Below are 21,043 nucleotides of genomic sequence, written 5' to 3'. Positions count from 1 at the left end.
CATGATCTAATTATTTAATAACTAAAATGACAGTAAATAACAGGTAGAAGTAAAGAACCACCCGCACTCCTGTCATATATAATACCCCATGTTCATACAGTGACACTGTTACCCAATCACACAAAATAAAAATAAAAAAAATAAATAAAAGTTTGACAGATAAAAGACAAAATAAATTCTTGATTTACAAAACAGTAACACATGGAAAGTTCATAATTTAATATTTCAGAGTTATTTCACAATAAACTTGCAGTAAGAATTCTCTCCACATGAGAGATACTATATAATGTTCTGAAACAACCTCTCAGATGCTTTCTGACACATAAAAATGTCTTAATAATTACATGTAACACATACTCCAGTAACAGTTTGAGATTTTGCAGCATTTTCTTCTTTAAAGTGCTTTCAGCAAAAAAAAAATAGATGAGATTGTGAGAGGTCCAATGATTGAGCCCTGAGGAACGCCACCCCTTGTTTTTACATGAAGCCTTGCATAATATTTTTAAGGATAAATAACTTCAGACTTATGAGACTGATACAGAAAGTAAAGACACAGTGTAAGATTTATGGACCCAAATAAAGGGTATAAAGCTACAGATATGTTAACAAGGGGAACAAGGCACCAAACCACATTAGGAGGTACTCACCTGTCTTTCTTCAGAAGAGGCCAAGGGGATAAATTTACTTCTAACAGTAAGTTTCAAATTCCATCTTTTCTGCTTCCTATTCCAATGAGCCGTGTCGTTCCATGTTGCATATTGAGGTCGCTGCCGTCACTGAAAAACATTTAAATGAACAAGGGCGAGTAATAAAAAGCTTTTGACTTTAGTTGGTCCTTTGAACCTTTGCTTGCGTTGCACCAGTCCACTTCACAGTGCCCTGTCCTGTGTGTTGCTGTCGACTATAAAGAGTGCAGAGGGACTTTTACTGGAGCTCTCTGCTTTGTGTTTGGACCCACTGGGTTTACTGGATTCTCCCTGAACTCCACCATTACTGCTGTCCGATCCACTGCTGCCCCTTTGGCTCTTCCTCTGAGCCTTCTCCTCTCTCTGAGGTATTCTGGTCATCGCCGTACCGCTGCTTTTCTCTCCATTAGCTTTGCCTTCTTTGGATTTGACCTTGCCAGCCTTTGGCTTTTTTGATTTACCCTCTTTGGGTTTGCTGTCAGATGGTTTCCCCTGCTTCTGTGGAGTCTTGCTTGTCCGAGGAGGTGTGACTGGTGGCTGTGGTTGGATAGTGGGAGGGTTAATCCTGGTGGACAGTGCAGTCAGGTTGGTCTGTACTGTTGTGTTGCTGACAACCACATCTGTGAGGAGGTCGTCATCTGTCTGCTCTTTGGCAAAGTTGACAAACACCTACAAAAATTAACTGGCTTTAGTGTCATTCTTTAATTCATTTGAATGATCCTGGTCAGATATTACGCTAATGACAGTCGGCTGTTCATTATGTTCATGTGGCTAACATCTCTTAACTAATTATCTAATGTATTTTGTATTAAGGGCAACTCAGATATTAACTGAGTGTGGACTAGTCTCCATATTATAACTCAAATGTTGTTCAATAGTTAAGATGTACCTTTTGATCCTATTCCTTCAGGAATAAATACATAAATAAAATTTCTCACATACTGGAACAATTTGCTGCCCCAACCATTGATAAAATCTGTCTGGAAAATTAATAAATCCCTTTTCGATTTGATAACATTTGGCAACCCATCATTAAATACCGTGTAACTTGAAATTAAATGCAATAATCTACATTTTACACATTTGTTATGTTTCACGGTATCATAGAAAATGTGATACCATGTGAGAGAGTAATGATATACTATATATTTAGGCAAGTAAAGGTGATGTGGTAAGATTATTGACACTCTTTGTTGCCATTTTCTGACTTTTTCTGCCCCTTTTTTATTAGTTGTTAATTTACAAATGCTTGTTAAACATTATTTATTATTCATGCTTTTTCCTCAATGAACTAGCCAGAGAGCAAAGCCTGATGGGAAACAGCATCCTTCTAGTGGCTGACACACTGCCTCAATAAAGGACATTTGAGATGTGAAGCTCTATTTACAGAAGCACTTAGATCAGGCCCAATACACAACACTTTTTCAGAAACACAGGAGATTTGAATTGTCCTCACCTGGTCCAGGGTGGTTTGTGAAACAGAGAAGTCGATGATGCCCAGCTCCTCGTAGTTGTTGGCCAGCACATCGAAGACACGAGCCAGGCAGCAGGCGTGTGAGGGCAGCTGGTACTGCAGCACGCTCTGGTGGCGCTCCTTCAGCTCAATGCTGGGGAAAGAGCTCTTCATGTAGGTGCTGATGGGGCATGAGTCCGGGTCAGATTTAGCGTCCGCCAGACGGAGGATGATGGTGTAGCCATCACCAAACCTGAGAGATGAAAGGACAGTAGTCAAAGTTTTTTTTATATACTGTCAAGTCAATACAGCTCAAATCAATGTGATTCAGAGCTGCTCTATAAAACAAGAATATGTAGCAACACACACAAGACAGAAAAAGTTAATCTCACAAGGATCTATGAGATGCTATTACATTTAAATTGCCTGTTTGCTCTGAAGTGGAAATAAATCAGCATCTACATTTAGAAGCCAATCAGCTTCATGACGTGTTGTTCCTGAAAATGCACTGTTGAGTAACACGTGCAGCAAAAATATATAAAAAGCAAAAATTCAACAGCTCAAATTATCCTTGCAGTGATTTTATTTCATTTTATTTAAGTCCTTTTGGAAATACTTTTTGTTTTACAGTTAAACCAAAGTCACTATACAAGACTTACAACAAGTAATTGCCGCTATCAAGAGAACTAAGACAAAAATTATTTCCAAATGTTGATGGACTAAATTTCCCCTCAAGGATCAATTAAACATTATATTTATCTGACAAAGTAGACTATATTTTAGAGCTGCAACAATTAATCTATTGACAGAAAATTAATTGGCAATGTTGATAACTGAATGATTGTTTTAGTCATTTTTAAAGCAAATTTTCTGATTTCCTGCTTCTCGAAAGTGAGAATTTGACGCTTTTCTTTATCATACATGATATTAAACTATTTAGCTTTGGATTTTTGGATGCTTTTGGATTGTTGGTTGGATTAAAAAAACAGAAAAAACAAACAAATATTTGAACTCGCCACTTTGACCTCTGCGAAATTATACAGGGCACATTTCACTACTGTCTGGCCTTTTATTGACACAACAATAAATCCAGAAAATAATAGCCAGATTAATCAATAATGATAATAATCATTATTTGCAAGCTTACTATATTTCATTAATAAATGAGCACTTGACTGGAGTATGGGCATGTGGGGGAAAAATCCAGTATCACAGCCTGCTGTATGTAATTTTATATTGCAATATCAATGTATTTCATGTATATACTATATTTTTAGAATATCAATTAAGAAATTAACTCTGTATCAGACAAATGCAGCTAATAAATACCAGTTAATTAGTAGTACTTCTTCACATTGATGCAAAAATTGCACAGTAATTCAATATTACCATAAAACAGTCCTGCTCCTTCTTATTTAACTATTGGATACTACAATATATAAATGGAGAATATATAAAAAATCTGACAGCTGAATAATTAATATAATCTCACATGATATATATTGTCATATTGCCAAACTCTAAATAATGGTGTATCTTTACCATTTAATATCTGACTTCACCTGGTTTAACTCATACATACACTAATAAAGATGAGGCATCATATTGTGTATTAATTAATATAGTTTTAATGGCTTTAATGATCATTTCACCATGCATGAATTGAACCAAACTCAGTTGATATTAACAGTACATGCGTCCCTGTAGACCCTCTTTGGTGATTTCACTAATTTGTGGCAGTGACTCATGACAGTAAACCTCATCGAGTGACTCAGCTGCTTTACTGTGACACAAATATCAGCTCGGAGAGGGTCCTTTGCAGATCGCTTCTCTGTCATGGGGACAATGATCAAAACGGGAAGCACACTTTGGCTTCAGCGTGTAAGTAACTGATAGAACTGAGGAAGAGGTAAAGTTAGGCAGTGTGGGGACGTAATGCATTTGAAACAGCACAAATTCATTCACTGACTGATAAACTGTGTTTGGAATTTACTTGTGGTTTACGTGTTTACTTGCTTACCTGTTCTTCAGGTGTTGTACAGATCCGAGACACTGGAATCTGCCATTGACCATGATAGCCATTCTGGTGCAGAGAGCCTCGCATTCCTCCATACTGACCACACAGACACACAATAAAAATCCTTTAACATGTACACAGTGAGGAAACTTATAGGTGTAAATACAGAAGTGATGCAGCAGATCTTCAGATAGTTGGGGGTCAGCCTGCTAGATTTCAGTTGTGTATCTGTAATTATAACAACTAAATGAAGAATAATTTAGTGTACAGCTCCTCCTACCTGTGGGAGGTGAGAACTACAGCTCTTCCCTCTTTGGTGATGCTGAGGATGCAGTTCCACAGAAACCTTTTGGCTTTTGGGTCCATGCCAGTGGTGGGCTCATCCTGACAACAATCAAATGAATCATGCAATCAAGGAAACAATATGTGAGTCAAATACTAATACATTTTAGTAATATTACTAAACACACTTTAAGAAAGAATTAAAGCAGATAAACTGTAGTGGCACCAACATTAAGTTACTAAGTTTTACAAGCAATATCTTTGTTGAGCGTGTATGTTTTTCATGCAAGGATTCTTATGAGCATTATGTCGCAATTTATCTATGGTTTTATTGTTTAAAATGTTATTTATTCAAATATAAAAGTAAATTCTGAGGCATTTTATCATGTGTATCCAACTAATACAGAATTTATCAGGCGACATTACGTTTCATCTCGTGTTGATCTAAGCGGTTGCCCTTCAGCTGTTTGGTGAATAAGTTCATTTCTCACCAGGAATATAACAGGTGGAGCCCCGATGAGGGAGATGGCAGTGGAGAGTTTTCTCTTGTTGCCTCCGCTGTAGCCTCCAGCCTCCCGCTCAGCGTACTGGGTCAGTCCCAGCTTCTTCACCCCCCACTGTGCCACCTGCAGGAAATCAGAAATCCCATGACTCAATGTCTCAATTTTAGTTTTGACGTGAGCTGCTCCTTCACGTTACCTTGGCAACAGACTCCTCTTGTACTCCCCGCAGGCGGGCGTACAGCTCCAGATGTTCCCGGCCCGTCAGCAAGTCGCTGATGGCGTCAAACTGGGGACAGTAACCCATCAGCTGGTGGACCCGCTCCATCTCCGTCAGCACACTGAGAACCACAGAGACACACAGTTTCACAGTTATACCAATACTAATACTGCTGCTATTAGAAGTACTACTGTCACAACTGTTGCTATTACTTCTAGGACTAATACTAACACTACTAACGATACTTCTACTACTGCTTCCACCATAACTACTACAGTTACTGGTGCTTCTGCTACTGCTGCTAACACAAGCTCTTCAGTTGGCACTCTTTCTACAAGACATTCCCGGCTACTACTGATACTACCACTACAGTTATGACTACAACTGTAGTTTATTTCAAGGTTTAGAGATTTTGATGATTTAACAGCCAAATGACAAAAATATACAATTAATTTTGTATTCACTGTTGTTTTTATGTGCTCACAAAAATGTTTATCACATTCAGCTTCACATCCACATTCCTTTCCTCCTCTCTAGAAAAGAATCATTCCCAAAAATATCATTTACTGTTTGATGTTATTCACTTTTGAATTTTTTAATGCCTTTGTAAAACTTGAATAACCAGGTGGTAGAGATGCTTTGTACCTGTGGTGATTAAGGAAAGCCTCTCCATAGGTGACGTCCGTGTCTCCGGTCAGCATGCGAAAGGTCGAGGTCTTCCCTGCTCCGTTCACCCCTAGCAGGCCGAAACACTGGAGCACACATACACAAGTTATTAATAGATCTATATGTTCAGCAGCTAGTACCGTTCCCTTGAGACTATGTAAAGTTATAAACTTAGCTAAATTGTAACAGATGTTTCACTCTACAGCTGCGGCAAAAACTACTGCAGTAGTAGCAGTAACAGTTGTGGTTGTAGGCGTAGAAGCAGCTGCAGCAGAACAATATTTATAACAATAATTGTAGGCCCAGCAGTGGCAACATTAGTAGGGGAAGCAGCAGCAGTATTTTTAGAAGCAGTAGTTTCGGTTGTGGGAGTATTACTATTTAATGGTTTCAGTAATAGAAGCAGGAGCAGGAGCAGCTGTAGTAACAATACTAAGAGTAGTAGTAGTAGTGGTGATAAAATAATCAGTGGTATATTGTCCAAAATTACCTCTTTTGGGAGATAATGACTGTATCTACAGCAGATATACATGTCTGACAAACACAGTGCTGATTAGAACCAAAGTCAGATAATGGCTGTGTGTGTGTTTATTGATTTTGATTCATTGATTTTGGTGTGTATCTCTCACCTCGCCACGGGGAATCCCAAGGCAGAGACGATCCACCGCTGGCTTCCTGCCTGCTTTATAAACCTGCAAAACAAAAAGTCCTTTGTTTTACCAACAACCAGGAAGTGATACAGTCATAGCAAAAATAATAATGCATGATGGCAAACAAAAATCCACAAATGTAGCTCTTACAAACAGGACTCAAATAAGAAGTTTGAATGTTTATTTTTTTTCTCATAAAAGCTTGATGTCAACTGAAGGCAGAGATTTGCTATGATTCAGCCACAGGAGCATTAATGAGTAAGGTTAACGGCTGTACCTTGCTGAGGTCGATCAGGGTGAGGATGTCTGATTGGGCTTTGCCACTTATGACCCTCTCTCTCTCCCTGGCGACGTCCTCATCCTCTGGACCAAGAGGAGGCATCTGAGGCTCGGACCACCACGGCCTGAATGGAGAGATAAAAGATAGGCTGTATCAGTTAGTTTTACTACTGTTGGGGATGAAGAGGTGTTGAAGGGAGAAACTGTTGCACCCAGGTAGACTTCCTGTTTTTGCCCATCTGTTGTAAGCTCTTGTGGCTTCAAACATGACATGCCATATCCTGTGCTACTTTATCCAATCCCAAACTAAAATTCCTCATCTCCTGTGACAAATCTCAAATATTTGATATATTCAAACTGCAGCTTCAATATTAAAATATTAAAAGAGTTGTTTTAAACATACCTGAAGTGTATGAAGAACTTGTACTGCAGCAGTATGGTGAAGATGAAGAAGACAACACCTTGAGCTGCCATTGCAAACAGGTTCTTCCCCACAAAGTCCCACTGAAGAGGGTCCAGAGTCTGCTTCGTGCCTGGAGAAGGAAGAACCACACTCAATCTTCCTGTGCATATATCTTTATATATTATAAGTCCTGTCTGTTTGCTGCAGATTAAGTGTTTAGGTATGCATACAATAATGCCCCCACAGAAGGTAAAGAAAATCTCCCTCATACATTAAAAGGTCTAACAACACAATACATATTATACTGTATATTATATATTCAAACTGTAGTGCACAAGCACCACAAGGATGAGAAGGAGGTGGAGGGGACAAGTTCACAGTTTCTGGGGTAAAAAAAATTTTAGCTCTAAAATACTGAACAGATTTTAGAGGTGGATATATAAGTACCCAGTCTCTGGAAAGCGTCTGCCATGGCCTGATTTTTGGCCATGTCGATGAGTCCCCGTCCTAGGCAGAAATGAGGGAAGATGAGAAACACCTTCTTCAGGATCCTGTTGACCTCATTCAGATGCTGGGAAGAAAAAAAATCACCATGAGATCATAGACTAGTTAAAGAGCCCCGAAATAAAATGTGTTTTTCGCTGCAATGCACAAAATGACTGAATGATTACTGCTTTCCCACCTCACTTTTATATTACATTTCTAAAAGAAAAAAAAACAACTTTCAAATTAAGAGCTCCATGTGAATGAAATCAAGATCTTATGCCTGTTGTTGCTATAACTGTGTAGCTGCTGTTATATCTTTGACATTTTTTTTTATATTTTCAGATGTAGCCAATAATTAAGGATTTCTTTCAGTGTTTGTACCTCATCAACAAACAGCTCCAGGACGAAGGTGGCGATGCTGCCGTTGATTCCAATGAAAAGGTTGATGGAAGTCAGGACCACATAGGCTGTGCTGGGGACGGTGAACACAAAGGATGCTGGGTACATCAGAGGGGTGATGGACCACCTACAGAGGATCATCAGGTGAAGAAATTATTAAAGACAGATACAATACTGTTGTTACAAACCATATATGAAACAATAGAGACCTTGTTTATAAAGAGACATGAGGAAATTGTGTATCATAGCAAATAAACTGAAGTAAAATGTAAGTAATTTAAACATTTTTTCTTTTGGCATGGGGATTGTTGAGTCCCATAATATAAATCATCCTGTAGCTAATGAGATAATTATAAGATCACTGCTGTCAATATGTTTGCCTTTGTAGTTATGTACAGAGCAAAAAGATAAAGAGTCAAAAGAGAAAAATCAAAATCAAGATTCAGGCTTAAGATGTCTCAAGTACGCAGGATTGAAACACAGATAAAAAGAAAACTGATTATCCTCGAGTATGGAAACAGACATGAGTCGCTCCGATTGTTCAGTCAGTGATGTATGATTTTAGAAGTGTAACAGTGAGGACAGAAATCAGTGTATTCTGAGCCTGGACACACCCGTAGAACAGGAGGAGCAGGACGAGAGCAGGTAGGTTGGTCTCCGAGACATATGACTGCTGCTGGAAACAGATGAAGATCAGCACCACCATGGTGGCTGGGACGGTGTAGTTCAACTGAAAAGATGACAAAGAAAAAACATTTTAGAAAAAGAGGAAGTCTTTTTTGATCCAGTAAATATTATTTTCTACTGAGACTCATCTCACACAGATTATTGGCTGAAGAACTAAGGTGAGCTCCAGGAGTGTTTCTATGATTTGAGGACATTGGGAGCTTATCCCGGACTTCTGTAGGGGGATCCAGGGGTGCACTGTTCACTTCTTCATCATCTACTGTGGTCCGTCTGTCTGTGCGTCTCTCTCCACTGTGACAATATGGTTTTTGTTTAATGCTTCACAGGTTTACTGGCGCATGCACTATCTCTCGCACACGCAATCACACCAAATGTGCGGCTTGAATGACACAGAAGACTCAGAACTTGGATTTTTACACAATATCATATAGTTTTCGGGGGCTTTAATACATGAACGGAATGACAAATTATTAGATCTATGGATTTTGTTTTCATTATTACGCCTATACTTATTTTTGAAGTACATACTGTATATAGCCTATATATCTTAATCTGGGGGAAGGAGCAACTCTTCAGCTTGTCAACCTCAACTGGCAAACAGTAGTAATTAAATACTGCATGCAACACTGAAAATGTACCTAATCCCCTCTAATGAAGAAATCCCACCAAATATGATTGGAAATTACTTCATATATTTGCAGAGTTAGTGGATATTTTGTATAATTTCAATCTGGGAAAACCTCACAATATAACAAGTGATAAACTTGTGGCTGATAAGAGTAAAGAAAATGCATCTTTTCCTTCTTCTTTGAGTACTGACCATGTCCCATGTGAAGTTGGCCAGCCAGTAGAGGATCGGTTTGACCCCGCTGACAAACTGAAGGTGCTTGGCTTTGCTGACTCGCTCCTCAATCAGAAAAAGGACAAAGCTGGCCGGCACAAAGGACATGGCAAAGATCACGCAGATGGAAACCAGAACATCCACTGATGTGGTCATCCTGACGGAGGAAGAAGGGAGAAACACACAGGTTAGATACAGAAAAACACGTCTACATGAACAATATATACATTATAGATCTAAGTATGACACAACTCACACTTGGTTGTTCTGTTTTATTTCTGATATTCAATCAGTAAATACATTTTCTCTGTAACTTTAACAACTAACTACTGAACAATATTTAAGTCATATCATTATGTTCCACTCATTTTGGCATAAACGTGACTTTTTTATTGCAGCCTATTAATGTCAAAGTCCACGCAGAGACTTTAAACCCCCTTAGATGGTAATCCATCAGACTTAAAGTGTTCTGACTAAGCTGAATTTACCTCGTGTCTAATGGGGGCACAAACACAAGAAATCAAATCCGCCAACATCAACCTCAGAACTCCACAGCAGTGAACTTACATAGCCATTTCTGTGAGCTGCTCCTTGGTGAGGTTGAGCGGGTGGTTGTAGGCGGTGATGCCGTGTTTTCTCCTCTCTGGACCTGGTGGCAGACTAGCTCTGAGCAGGCCATTGTTCATCACATTGACAAATGACACCATGGCATGCCATCCTTTGTTATTAAACCACACCTGAGAACAACAAAAAGAGAAACATGTTTCACTATGAAACTTAAAAAAAATATGCACTAGTTTTCGTTTGGCAAAATGTTGAGAGAAAGAAAGACTCACCAAACAGCTATATAGAAACAGACACACAAACACATGTAATATGTTTCTTATCGGGATGTAACAGTAAAGGTTTTCATTCTGAACTGTTCAGTACAGGACATTTGGTTCAGTATGCAACATCCTCGGTTTGGTGCACCCTGTGACCCAAACAATTACTGTACTTTCAAAAAAGTCTATTTAAGTCAACTACTTGTACACTCGCTTGGTTTTTGCAGCGCAGTAGTTACTATTTAGTCAGCTTAGGCCTGGTTAGCCAGGTTTGTCGAGCTCAAGGCATAACAAGTTGTGTCAAACTGTATGCCGACATTGTTGGGTAATTCTGTGAAAACACTATAAACATTTAATTTTTGATGCAATCACTCAAAAATGTGTTAATCAGTGAAACAAGACAAGAACAGGAGACGAATTCTCCTCCCCAAAAGCATTCAGGCAGCCTCACACTGCTAATTTGAATCGTACCAAAATAATAACTTGCTATTGCTACTCCATGCTATGGAGTGTTCATCACTGCACACATGCGACCACATGCGGTCAGCAAGAAAACTGAATTAAAGCATATGTTCAAAGTGCTTGAGTTCAGCTACAATGTGCCTTTACGTTTTAATAAGTTCATTCTGCCTGCCCTATAAAAATGAGCACAAACAGGAGTTCAGAAATTATCAACAGATCAGAGTCTTATGATGAAGCATTAGTCATTTCTGTTTCTTATTTACATTTTTCAAAATAAATGACTAAAATATATATATTGTTTTCTGCATTTTTTTGGTTTTCCCTGCTGTACGGATTATGTAGCCATCACTGAGGGTGTCCTTTAAAGACAAGCTGCAGAAAATGAGCAGAAGACAGATAAACAGACACACATCTACCTTGACATTGTGTTGACTGTTCAGTCCTCCCAGAAAATCTGGCAGTCTGATTAGCAGGTGATCCAGTGAACTGTTCTGAACCAGAGAACATCAGAAAACATTAAGAACATTCAGGAAGAACATTAGTTTCAGTTAAACATGTCTGAAACCTCATTTATACCTGTGCAACTTGATAACGAGTCCTGATCGCTGCGATCGAGTCTTCGACATGGTGGACCTGAGATAAAGTCTGGGTTGCGCTGCCCCCAAGGGAGAAACCTCCGTATCTGCATGACAAAACAGTAAAACAGTTTGTTTCTTGTCAGTCTACACGCCTTAAAAAGCCAATGCACTGGCTTCAGATACTGCAGATATTTTGCTTCTAAAATAATGTTTTATAGCAACAGCTCACCTGAATTCATTCACCCACTTCTTGGTTTTTAGGCTGTTAATGACAAACAGGAAAGACAGTGAATGTGTGGAATACTTTTAAAAGAAACATACAGGGAAATATAGGCCTTAATTGTCTACATTAACATCAGTGTTCTAACTACAGCTATCCGTCTTTTGATATCAAAAATATGTCTGCATTCACTATAGAATGACACATTTTTCCCCAAAGTACAAATATATTGCATGTCATCCTCCTTGAAATAAATCAGCTATTGGCAGTTTCAGTGTAAAACAACAGGGTTGAGTGTCACATGGCATGTAGGCTATTAAATAAATTCAGGGAAAAATAATATATACACTTGACCAAATAAAACTGGGTCACTGACATCAAAGATGCTGCAATTTTAAAGCTCAATTTTTAAACACCACAAGAGGGGAAAGTAATTGTTTAAGACCTTGGTATTCTACATCAAAAACAAAACCTAAACTAATGAACAAAAGTAACAAAATTAAATGAAATACCAAAGAGTAATACATGCTATTATGCTTAATGCTGTACCTTTTCTTGAGGATCTGAGAGTAGGTTTTCACCAGGTAATCAGAGATGTTATAACTTGTCAGATTTTGGAGGATGTCTCCGGTCAGCCTCTTAATCTAAATGATAAAAAATAAATTAAAAATATTCCAAGAGCCAGATACAGACACAAGTGCAGTGTATTTCACCATATGATACCATGCAAAAGCAACCAAATGGAAAAGGTAACAATGTTCCAGGAAATATTAGCTGTGGTTTGGCTTTAGATTAAATTCTAATTAACTTAAATATCACATTTGTCCTTGAATGTGCTTTTAATTGGCTCCATTTTAAATGAAACAGAGATCAAGATAATTTCATTTTAGCATGTGGAAGTGCACTGACGATACTTTCAGTCCAATCTGCAGTCCCTGGTGCAGAAGTCAGATAATCAGCACTGCATTCTGCACATAAGTCAGTCATGACCTGATACCATACCAACCTGTGGAGGCGGCAGTCCACCGGCACCCTGCGGGCAGTCGGGGAGCATCCTGCGGATGTCCTCTGTGCTACACAGACAGTCAGGAGACGGTGTGTCTCTGCTCCAGTTGCCTCTGCTAAACATCTGCCAGGTGGAGTAGGAGACCTGTGGTCGCATGAACAGGCCACTCCGCTCGCCTTCACACTGAGGACTCCTGCAGGGAGAACAGGGAGTTAGGTTTGTTGTTTAAGCACTGAAGTGTTGCCTGAATATCAGGTAATTAAAAATAAAGAGTATTAAACTACTACAAAAATATTTAAAGGTATACAGATTTCCCCAAAGCCCGAAAATTTTGTTTGCAGAGATAATGTTAAAATTTCTACTACATGCTAATAAAGGTCATTGATTACTTCATGCCACCAATCAAATGACTGCAATTTGTGATCCTCAGGAACAGAAGCATCATTTTTACTTTTACCCCACACAGTAATATTCATATGAGGAAAGTATGGAAGTCTCTGTTTTATCTCCCACTTGTAGATTTTTTGCTGTCTATCATGTTTATGAAACTGATGCTTCAGAACCATATGTCCCACTACCTTCAAATCAATGTATTCACAGGGGTTGTCTTACGTGCTGTTGTCTTCCTCCTCTTTGTCCATGCACTTGGTACCAAACCCTGGCTTGTCCAGCAGAGCTTCCAGCAGGTTTTCCATGGCCGGGTTCCCAGGTGCGTCGTTGCTGTAAATATGAATCCAGAGGACAATAACAAGTGAATGGCATCAAGTGAAAAACACCACCAGTTATGTCACAGAGGTAGAGTAGACCAAACTAATTCATGGCAGAAATAACTGATAAAACATATATTCTATGCTGATGAAAGTCGAATGTTTGGGTGGAGGTCTACCTGAAGAAGGTGTACTGTTCTCCGTACATCCAGGGCTGCAGCTGCAGAGCGGGATACTTCCCAAATGGAGGAACGATGAGGCTGAAGAGCAGAGCGACCAACACGAACATAGCAGGCAGGACAATCTAAAGCAAAAATCAAACTTCAGCTAAAATAACAGCCACTGAGACACCATGAAATAAGTAACTGACTATATTTTTATTAACAAAACCCCTAATGACTGATTAGTCAAACAGATGGAGAGGACACAGTCTGCGTTTTCATTATAAAACCCATAAACCCAATGACGATGGCTGGCCTTTGAATCTAGCTCTCTCACAGCTGCGGCTGATACTTATCATCACCTGAGCGAAGAAGCCTCTGCGGCTCCTTCGGGCATAAAGCCAGCGTTTGACGAAGAGAGCTCTCAGCTGCTGCCACGTCAGCCACCAGCCGGTCAGAGGGACCCCACCTCGGCCATCTCCACTCAGCAAGTCTGTCTCCTGAGGTTCTGCAAGCAGGAAGAACACAGAGTTAGAGCTTACGCCAGCATACCGGGCTGAGAGATGCATAGACTTCTGTCAGAGCTGTCCACGTTTGATACAACAGACCCACAAAAGAGAGCCACAGAAAACTAGAGACATGACATGACATGACAACAGACTTGGTGTTGTTGTGTCTCTGTATAATAATTCTTTATTTAAAGGCAGTCATGTAGCACACAGTTTGCCTACTATTACTGAATAAGTCTATTGGCTCGATCAGGCTTAAACAAATTGCTAAACTTACAGATCTTTGTCCATCTGGTTTTAGTTGAGAGCTTATGTCCCATTATGGTCTTAATCATGTTCAGAGCCTTTATCATTAAGTTCTAGGGGGAAACACTGTAAAAACAAAAAGTAAAAATGTGGTATTGACAGCATTCAGAACAAAAATGTTTGGTGTGTGTGTGTTAGCTTTTATGATTCCATATTCAGTTAAATGCCTCTTATTTGTTTGCTCTAACAGATAAAGATACATGCTGTGCATCTACTCCTGGGGGAAAATAAAAACACTTTCTTTTTCTATCTAATGATGACTTTCAGTGAGAGATGATCTGAGGGTACCTTGTTTACGAGGCCTTTTCCTTGCTGGCAGCATTATGGAAACAAACAGTCACAGTTGGAGACGAAACAGCAGACTGACTGTGCATGGAAACACTGTGTGGTATGTACACAAATCCATGTGTCTGCAAGCGTTTCTGAATACCTGTCTCTGGTTCTTCAGCATTTTGTCTCTGAGCCCTCTGCCCAGCTGAGGGCTGCTGGGGAGATTCAGCCTGCAGCTCTGGTTCAGCATCAACGCCGGTTTCCTCTGCCACTCGCAGAAAGATCTGGAAATGTACAGAGTGACCATGGTAAAGAGATTAAAGTCTTGCTTACAAACACAACAAGTCCATCTTTAAAGGGATATCTAGTGTAAAAAGGGCAAGTGACCCCCTGTATGTGGTGGGCACCTGTTGGAGCCTAAGATAGCTGAATTTTAATTAAACTCTCATGTAATGCAGCTTTAAGTTCAAACTAAAGGCATTCATTTTAAGTTCTCCATGTTTAAGCTTCTAATATTTTTTTGCCAGGTTTGGGAACACAAGATTTTAAGTTTTCACTGAAAAACTGCCCCGAAAATCATCTTCAGGCCGTGACAGCTGAAGGTGCAGACAGCAGGTGGCAGTGTAAAAGCATCCCGTAGTTTCGCACAGAGGTCAGAGGAGCAGAGAGTGAGTGGCTTATTCTGACTGAGTAAACTTATCAGGCTCCACTATCAGAGCTAATCTGATGCAAACGTTAAACCCATTAAGACCATGGCTGCTCCAAAAATATCCTGCCTTCCTGATTACACCTGGCCGAGCTCCTATAGATGTCTGTCATGACCACACACACACACACACACACACACACACACTTAACATACATTAAGCTAGAAGGGCACTTGGAGAGCACAGACTTTCGTTAAGGTCAAAGCTATGTCAAGGCCAAGGCCAGTCTTCTATAATATGCAAATCTGCAAGTGCAACTACTGTATATGTCTGGATATATTTAGAAAACTATTACAATTATGTCAAGATAGGGTTGTACCTAGCTGAAGCCTCATCATCTCAGCTGTGCAATTATTATGTACTTCTAAATTCCAAACTCTTAAACATACATTTGTGCAAAAACCACAGAACAATTTGTTATCAATTACATACCTATGTACAAATCTAAAATGCATAGACTGAATAACATTATGAACACGGCAGCTTGTTTTTAAAAACACTTGTGTTACATAAACTCTGTGTTCACAAGGAAGAAATGTTTGACTTGAGTAAAAAATGTATATCTCTTGGTGGAGTAATGTCTTCATTAGTTGTGGTTTATAAGTGTGTTTAATTGGCTCCATAGCTGTGGACCTACAGTACATGCATAGTGAGCTCAGATGAACCCTTGAGACCTTTTTTTATGCCAGTATCATACATCTTTTTAACTTAAGAGTTTAAACTTAAGCTTTGGCTTCTATATTGAAGGCTCTGATGGATTCTAAGCCAATGCATCAAGCAGCTTATTTATTCATCTTTCAAAAACGATGTAAATATCTCACCTCCTCTAGTGCGCTGTCCGACAGGCCATAGCTGCTGATGCCCAGCTCTGTCAGCCTCTGATCCAGTTCTGCCAGGAAGACGCCCAGGCTGCTGTCCTTGGCAGCCTTCTGCGGCAAGTTGACCACCGCCTCGCGCCCTGACTCCTCCACCAGCCTCGCACCTGGGATGTGTTGCTGTGCCAAGGTGAGCAATGCCGCCAGGTCTGCCGTGAAGACGATGAATAGGAGAGAGATCATGCAATGAGAGAGGCCTTAGTTTAAGATATGTGATTATTAATACCAAACTTGTGGTTGTAGAACAGCAAATACAAGAAAATACAGCAGTTTAACACTCACATGAGCTGCTCTCCTCACTTCCCAGGCCGGTGTCTTCACTCATGGATGACTCACTGTCCTGAAACACAAAGATGAGTTCTACTTTACTTCACCCCACCTAAGTTACTGAACCTGATTTTTCCAAGATACAGATTGCCAGCAACTACTGTTTGAGAAGAAATGTGGAATGTGCAGGTAACAGTGTGAATGTGAAGTAAAGAGTGCACATGCAACTCTTCCAGGATAATTAAAACTGAAAAGAAAAAAAAAAAATACAGACCTTGAGAGGAGGCAGCTTGTTGGTGCTGATGCTGGTGCAGATACTGGTACTGCTGGGAGTGCTGGTGTCCAGTCCCTCCCTCTTCACCACAGTGAGGTAGTAGCCAGATCCAAGGCGGGATTTCAGGAAGAGCGGTGAGCCACAGCAGCAAAGCTTCCCCTGGGAGATGATGGCGATACGGTCACCTAGCAGCTCCGCCTCGTCCATGTAGTGGGTGGACAGGATGATGGTCCGGTCTGATGGGCAAAGACAGCACAGACACATACTGACTATAGCTCTTAATTATGTGGGTCTTGCAGTTTGCTTGTCATCTTGGTTTTTTCCAGGTTCAGGTGGTGTTCTCCCCTACAAGTCTTTAGATAACAGCGAGCATCTCCTAAAAGTAAAACCCAACCAGGTTTTACAGCAACATTACAATAAAAAGACTGGGTCATGGAAACTATACATTATTTTTCAGCTTGTTTTGTAAGTCCACTCTTGTGTTATTATTTTGTGTTTCAATTCAAGTAAACGCATATAAAGCTATAAGGTTGTCACTCCAGAACAGCATTTTTGGTTTGGCATTTTCCAGTAGCAGCGCCTCATCTTAAGCATGGTTCATATATTTTTGGCCCCTACTCAGAAATAACAACTAGATCCACAGATCCACAGCACTCCCGCCCATACTACACCTTTGCGGTATTTTAGTAGCAGATCCCAGATCCCTCTGCGGGAGTAAGGATCAACCCCTGCTGTGGGTTCATCCAGAACAACCACTTTAGAGCCTCCGACAAACGCGATCGCCACAGACAGCTTCCTCTGCATGCCACCTGACAGAGAAGCAGAGAAGAAGAGATTCAATTTTAGAACACTAACATGTTTATTTTTCAGGACAAAACTGACGCACCCCTCCATCAACATGTACAATGATGAAAGTGAGGGTCAGGTCATGATTTAATACAGAGGTTAAAAAAGAGTTTACCAGAGAGGTTTCTGGTCTGTTCATGTCGTTTGTGCAGCAGGCCGACATCTTCCAGCAGAGTGTCCAGCTCAGCTTTCACCTCTGCCTCAGATAAACCCTTCAGACACCCATAAAACCACACATGCTCCTCCACTGTTAGTCTGACAGAAAGAGGGAGGGACACAGACAGGAAATATGAACATCTGTTTGAAAGCATTTGAGTGTTTTCCGGTGAAATCCAGGTCTACCAGATAATCTAGTTTTTTTTCATTTATTTCACAGTAATGTGACTAATTTCATAAACACAAACCAGACTCTCAAAAGAAGCTTGTGGTAACAAATCTAAAGAGGAATTTCTGTAATCCATCAAACATAACCAGAGTAAAGAACCGTCCACGCTAAGAACAATATCTGTAAAAATAACTATACATATAATGTTTTAAAATATCAAGAACTCAAGTGGATTGCGGAATCCACACAACTATAATGACAACAACAGTTGCAAACAATATCGCAGGGATCACTTTCAAAAGCAATTTGATGGACAACAGAAACATTTTCTCACCCTGCAAACACAGCTGGAGCGTGCAGCGAGTGTTTGGCACCACTGTTTACAGAATGTTACTGTTTGTGAGTGTGGATACCCACATCATTACAGCTATTGTTATAGTTATCGTTCAGGGTGTGGACGGCCATTAAGTCAGATGCAATGGCAGCTCGGTACCAGTGGTTTGCAACAGAACACAGGAAACGTTGGAAAGACAAGCCTTACATGTCAAACAGGACATTGTGCTGTGGACAAACTCCAAGTGTTTTCCGAATGATGTCCATGTCATAGCGGATGTCCATCCCCTTGATGTACACAGTGCCCGAAGTGGGTGGGAACAGACCAGTCAGGACAGATCTGACAAACATCACACACATCAGAATAAATACTTAGTTGAAGCACAGCTGCTTATGATCATATGTGTGCTGATGCTGGTGTACTACTGTAACTATGTCTTCTCACTGTTATTATCCTTTACAAGCCCAAAACGTTACGATAAATTAAGCAAAATTTAATCAACCAAAGTCACTCTGCATTAATATATATAACTCTGAACTGCCCTCATTTATTTAATAATACAACACATCAGTGCTGACGGTGATCATCTATCACTGCTCAGGTCTGCTCCTTACATGGTGGTGGTTTTGCCGGCTCCATTGTGGCCGAGGAATGAGGTGATCTGCCCCTCGTAGAACTTCAGGTTGAGGTGATTGACGGCCAGTTTGGCGCCCTTTTTGTAGATCTTCACCAGGTTTCTGATGTTCACACCCAAGGTCATATTAGTGGGTTCTGGTTCAATGTGATCTGATGACAGAAAAGCATTGTGTATATATTTAGAAGGGACAATATAACATTAAATGTTAGGGGGTTACAATGGCTAAGTACAAAGTGCTAATTCATCTCTCACTGTGATAATAAAAGTGTTGTATGTGAGCAGAAGTCATCAGTCAAGCAGTGAAAGGGATTATGAGAAGCAAAAATCAGAAAGAACAATGTGTGGTCTGGACTGTTGCTCATCCTCAGCTTCAGTCTCCTTGTGCTCTTAAACCTTGTAGATAAATGGGCTTATTGTCTCAGCTCATTAACATGATTTGTAGTTAATTGGCTTAACCACACAAAACTACCAGTACAGTCCTCTAACTGGTATTAAGACCAGAGAAGAAGAGTGCAGATGGCTGCCAAAATGAGCCTACTAAAACTGTGTCCAATAAACAAGGCTCTTGCCAGTGATGTGACTGCGGTTTACAAAGTGAAGATCCCTTGTAAATTAGCTTTTCAAGCATGGTTCAGAAGAAGAAAGCCAACTGTAGCCACGATCAAACCATGACAGGACCAACCAGGACCATGACAGAAAAAAAAAGTTTAACTAAGAAAGAGACACAGTTGCTGATGTGCAGCTGCTTCAAGACTTCTGTACCTTCATCCTGGTCTGTAGGTGCGGGGGGAATTGGCATGCCCGCCTCCAGGGGAGCTCCACCCCAGTAGTTGATCTGGAAGATGAAGTACCACGGCCTGGGTATCCCATATTCACCTGGTGTAAAAACACACACATATTCACACATTCAGTCAAGATAAAGTTTTATAACAGAGTCCAAATCAAGCACAGAAAGTTTTTATGTCTTTGATGAAAGAACCAGTATGACCAGTATTTGTTTGGCAACACACTTAAATTATTAGCACAATGTTACGCTATGCTTGCACTTTTCAACTTCATCTTGCATCCACATCAGTAACTAACTGTAACTTAACACAAAATCAATTACACACCACTCTTCCAATATTAATAGTTCCGATCGTCATACCAGGAAACACTGCTTCGATGTACCAGGCTGCTGTGGCATAGATGAAGGCGTCCAAATAAAGCATGCATATAGAGGTAGTGAAGTTGTACGAGTCGCCTTCCACAGGACTGGAGTGAAGGTTGTACCACTGGATGCCCACACCTTGCTCTTCATACTGAGAGAAATACTCACAGCCGAAGCCAAAGGCCACAGGGGACAGGAAACTCTGAAGAAAGTAACATTTACATACATACACTGAGTTTAAAGTCCAGGTAAAGCTAAAATGAATAGGTGTTTTGAGTTTGTCAAACTACAGAAAAATGTGTCACTCACGGCTAGGACTCTGTAAGTGGTGTTGAGGCGGTCTCTCCAGGCTACACACAGTACGTAGGGCAGGTAGAGCCCGAAGTAGATGAGCCCTCCACATGCTGCAGCCAGGTTGGCTTTGGAGAAGAAGGTGCTGATGAGGAAACACTGCATGATGGTGGCGGTGGCAAACGCCGTCAGGAAGAAAAACACAACAGCTGGGTCACTGTATGGCAGGATGTCCCCCCACTGGAAAGAAGACACAAAAAGTAAGACCGTTTAACAGTAACTTCAGGGGACATATGTTACACACCAAGGAAAGATATACATTCAATACCACAAAAACACCTGAAAACTATTTATTGTATTTAGTGTGGCTTGTCCTTTAATATGTTTTGTGTTGAGTGAGTGGTCATCTTGCCTTGAGCAGAGCGATGAGGAGCCCTGCAGAGACCAGAAAAGGAACTATGCTACTGATGAACCAGCTGAGCCACAGCGTTCCCGTTCCCAGACCCATAATCCTCATGGTTTCCTTCAGCCTCGCCTCCTTCTCGTACACCACGCCTTTGATGATCATCGCGACCGAGTAGATCCATGCCAGTGTCATGAAGAGAGGCAGGGAGCGGTTCAGCACTCTAAGGAAACTGTCAAAAAAGAGAAGAAAAAATTAAATTCATGTGCTGAAGTAAAGTCATAATGTAATTCTAGTTTAACATAGAAAGTTGTTGACGGTT

At 40.4% G+C, this 21,043-nt stretch overlaps 1 protein-coding gene across 3 annotated transcripts in view; it reads right to left on the bottom strand.

Annotated features, from left to right (window-relative positions):
- Positions 1 to 21,043, bottom strand: part of abca7 (ATP-binding cassette, sub-family A (ABC1), member 7) — a 30,675-nt gene continuing 9,632 nt past the window's right edge. For 2 of the 3 annotated variants that reach the window (XM_033621925.2, XM_078168869.1), the window contains exons 15-50: positions 20,731 to 20,953; positions 20,337 to 20,558; positions 20,025 to 20,229; positions 19,640 to 19,753; positions 18,855 to 19,026; positions 18,448 to 18,579; positions 17,697 to 17,836; positions 17,407 to 17,544; positions 16,736 to 16,971; positions 16,477 to 16,534; positions 16,141 to 16,343; positions 14,773 to 14,896; positions 14,631 to 14,654; positions 13,890 to 14,035; positions 13,546 to 13,670; positions 13,272 to 13,379; positions 12,660 to 12,852; positions 12,203 to 12,297; positions 11,663 to 11,695; positions 11,432 to 11,537; positions 11,272 to 11,346; positions 10,137 to 10,306; positions 9,549 to 9,726; positions 8,656 to 8,771; positions 8,024 to 8,168; positions 7,604 to 7,727; positions 7,157 to 7,286; positions 6,752 to 6,878; positions 6,454 to 6,516; positions 5,804 to 5,910; positions 5,138 to 5,279; positions 4,930 to 5,064; positions 4,437 to 4,540; positions 4,160 to 4,252; positions 2,143 to 2,392; positions 1 to 1,355 (exon numbers count right to left, since the gene is read on the bottom strand). In XM_033621925.2, coding sequence (XP_033477816.2) covers positions 870 to 1,355; positions 2,143 to 2,392; positions 4,160 to 4,252; positions 4,437 to 4,540; positions 4,930 to 5,064; positions 5,138 to 5,279; positions 5,804 to 5,910; positions 6,454 to 6,516; positions 6,752 to 6,878; positions 7,157 to 7,286; positions 7,604 to 7,727; positions 8,024 to 8,168; positions 8,656 to 8,771; positions 9,549 to 9,726; positions 10,137 to 10,306; positions 11,272 to 11,346; positions 11,432 to 11,537; positions 11,663 to 11,695; positions 12,203 to 12,297; positions 12,660 to 12,852; positions 13,272 to 13,379; positions 13,546 to 13,670; positions 13,890 to 14,035; positions 14,631 to 14,654; positions 14,773 to 14,896; positions 16,141 to 16,343; positions 16,477 to 16,534; positions 16,736 to 16,971; positions 17,407 to 17,544; positions 17,697 to 17,836; positions 18,448 to 18,579; positions 18,855 to 19,026; positions 19,640 to 19,753; positions 20,025 to 20,229; positions 20,337 to 20,558; positions 20,731 to 20,953 — 5,242 coding nt within the window. In that variant the 3' untranslated portion in view covers positions 1 to 869. The remainder of the gene's footprint in view (positions 1,356 to 2,142; positions 2,393 to 4,159; positions 4,253 to 4,436; positions 4,541 to 4,929; positions 5,065 to 5,137; positions 5,280 to 5,803; positions 5,911 to 6,453; positions 6,517 to 6,751; positions 6,879 to 7,156; positions 7,287 to 7,603; positions 7,728 to 8,023; positions 8,169 to 8,655; positions 8,772 to 9,548; positions 9,727 to 10,136; positions 10,307 to 11,271; positions 11,347 to 11,431; positions 11,538 to 11,662; positions 11,696 to 12,202; positions 12,298 to 12,659; positions 12,853 to 13,271; positions 13,380 to 13,545; positions 13,671 to 13,889; positions 14,036 to 14,630; positions 14,655 to 14,772; positions 14,897 to 16,140; positions 16,344 to 16,476; positions 16,535 to 16,735; positions 16,972 to 17,406; positions 17,545 to 17,696; positions 17,837 to 18,447; positions 18,580 to 18,854; positions 19,027 to 19,639; positions 19,754 to 20,024; positions 20,230 to 20,336; positions 20,559 to 20,730; positions 20,954 to 21,043) is intronic. The other variant, XM_033621926.2, reaches the window with a different exon arrangement.

The sequence above is a fragment of the Epinephelus lanceolatus genome, chromosome 6 (assembly GCF_041903045.1).
Source record: "Epinephelus lanceolatus isolate andai-2023 chromosome 6, ASM4190304v1, whole genome shotgun sequence".
Classification (NCBI taxonomy): domain Eukaryota; kingdom Metazoa; phylum Chordata; class Actinopteri; order Perciformes; family Serranidae; genus Epinephelus; species Epinephelus lanceolatus.
Note: the sequence above shows the minus strand (reverse complement) of the source record. Positions and strands in the feature narration are given on the sequence as shown.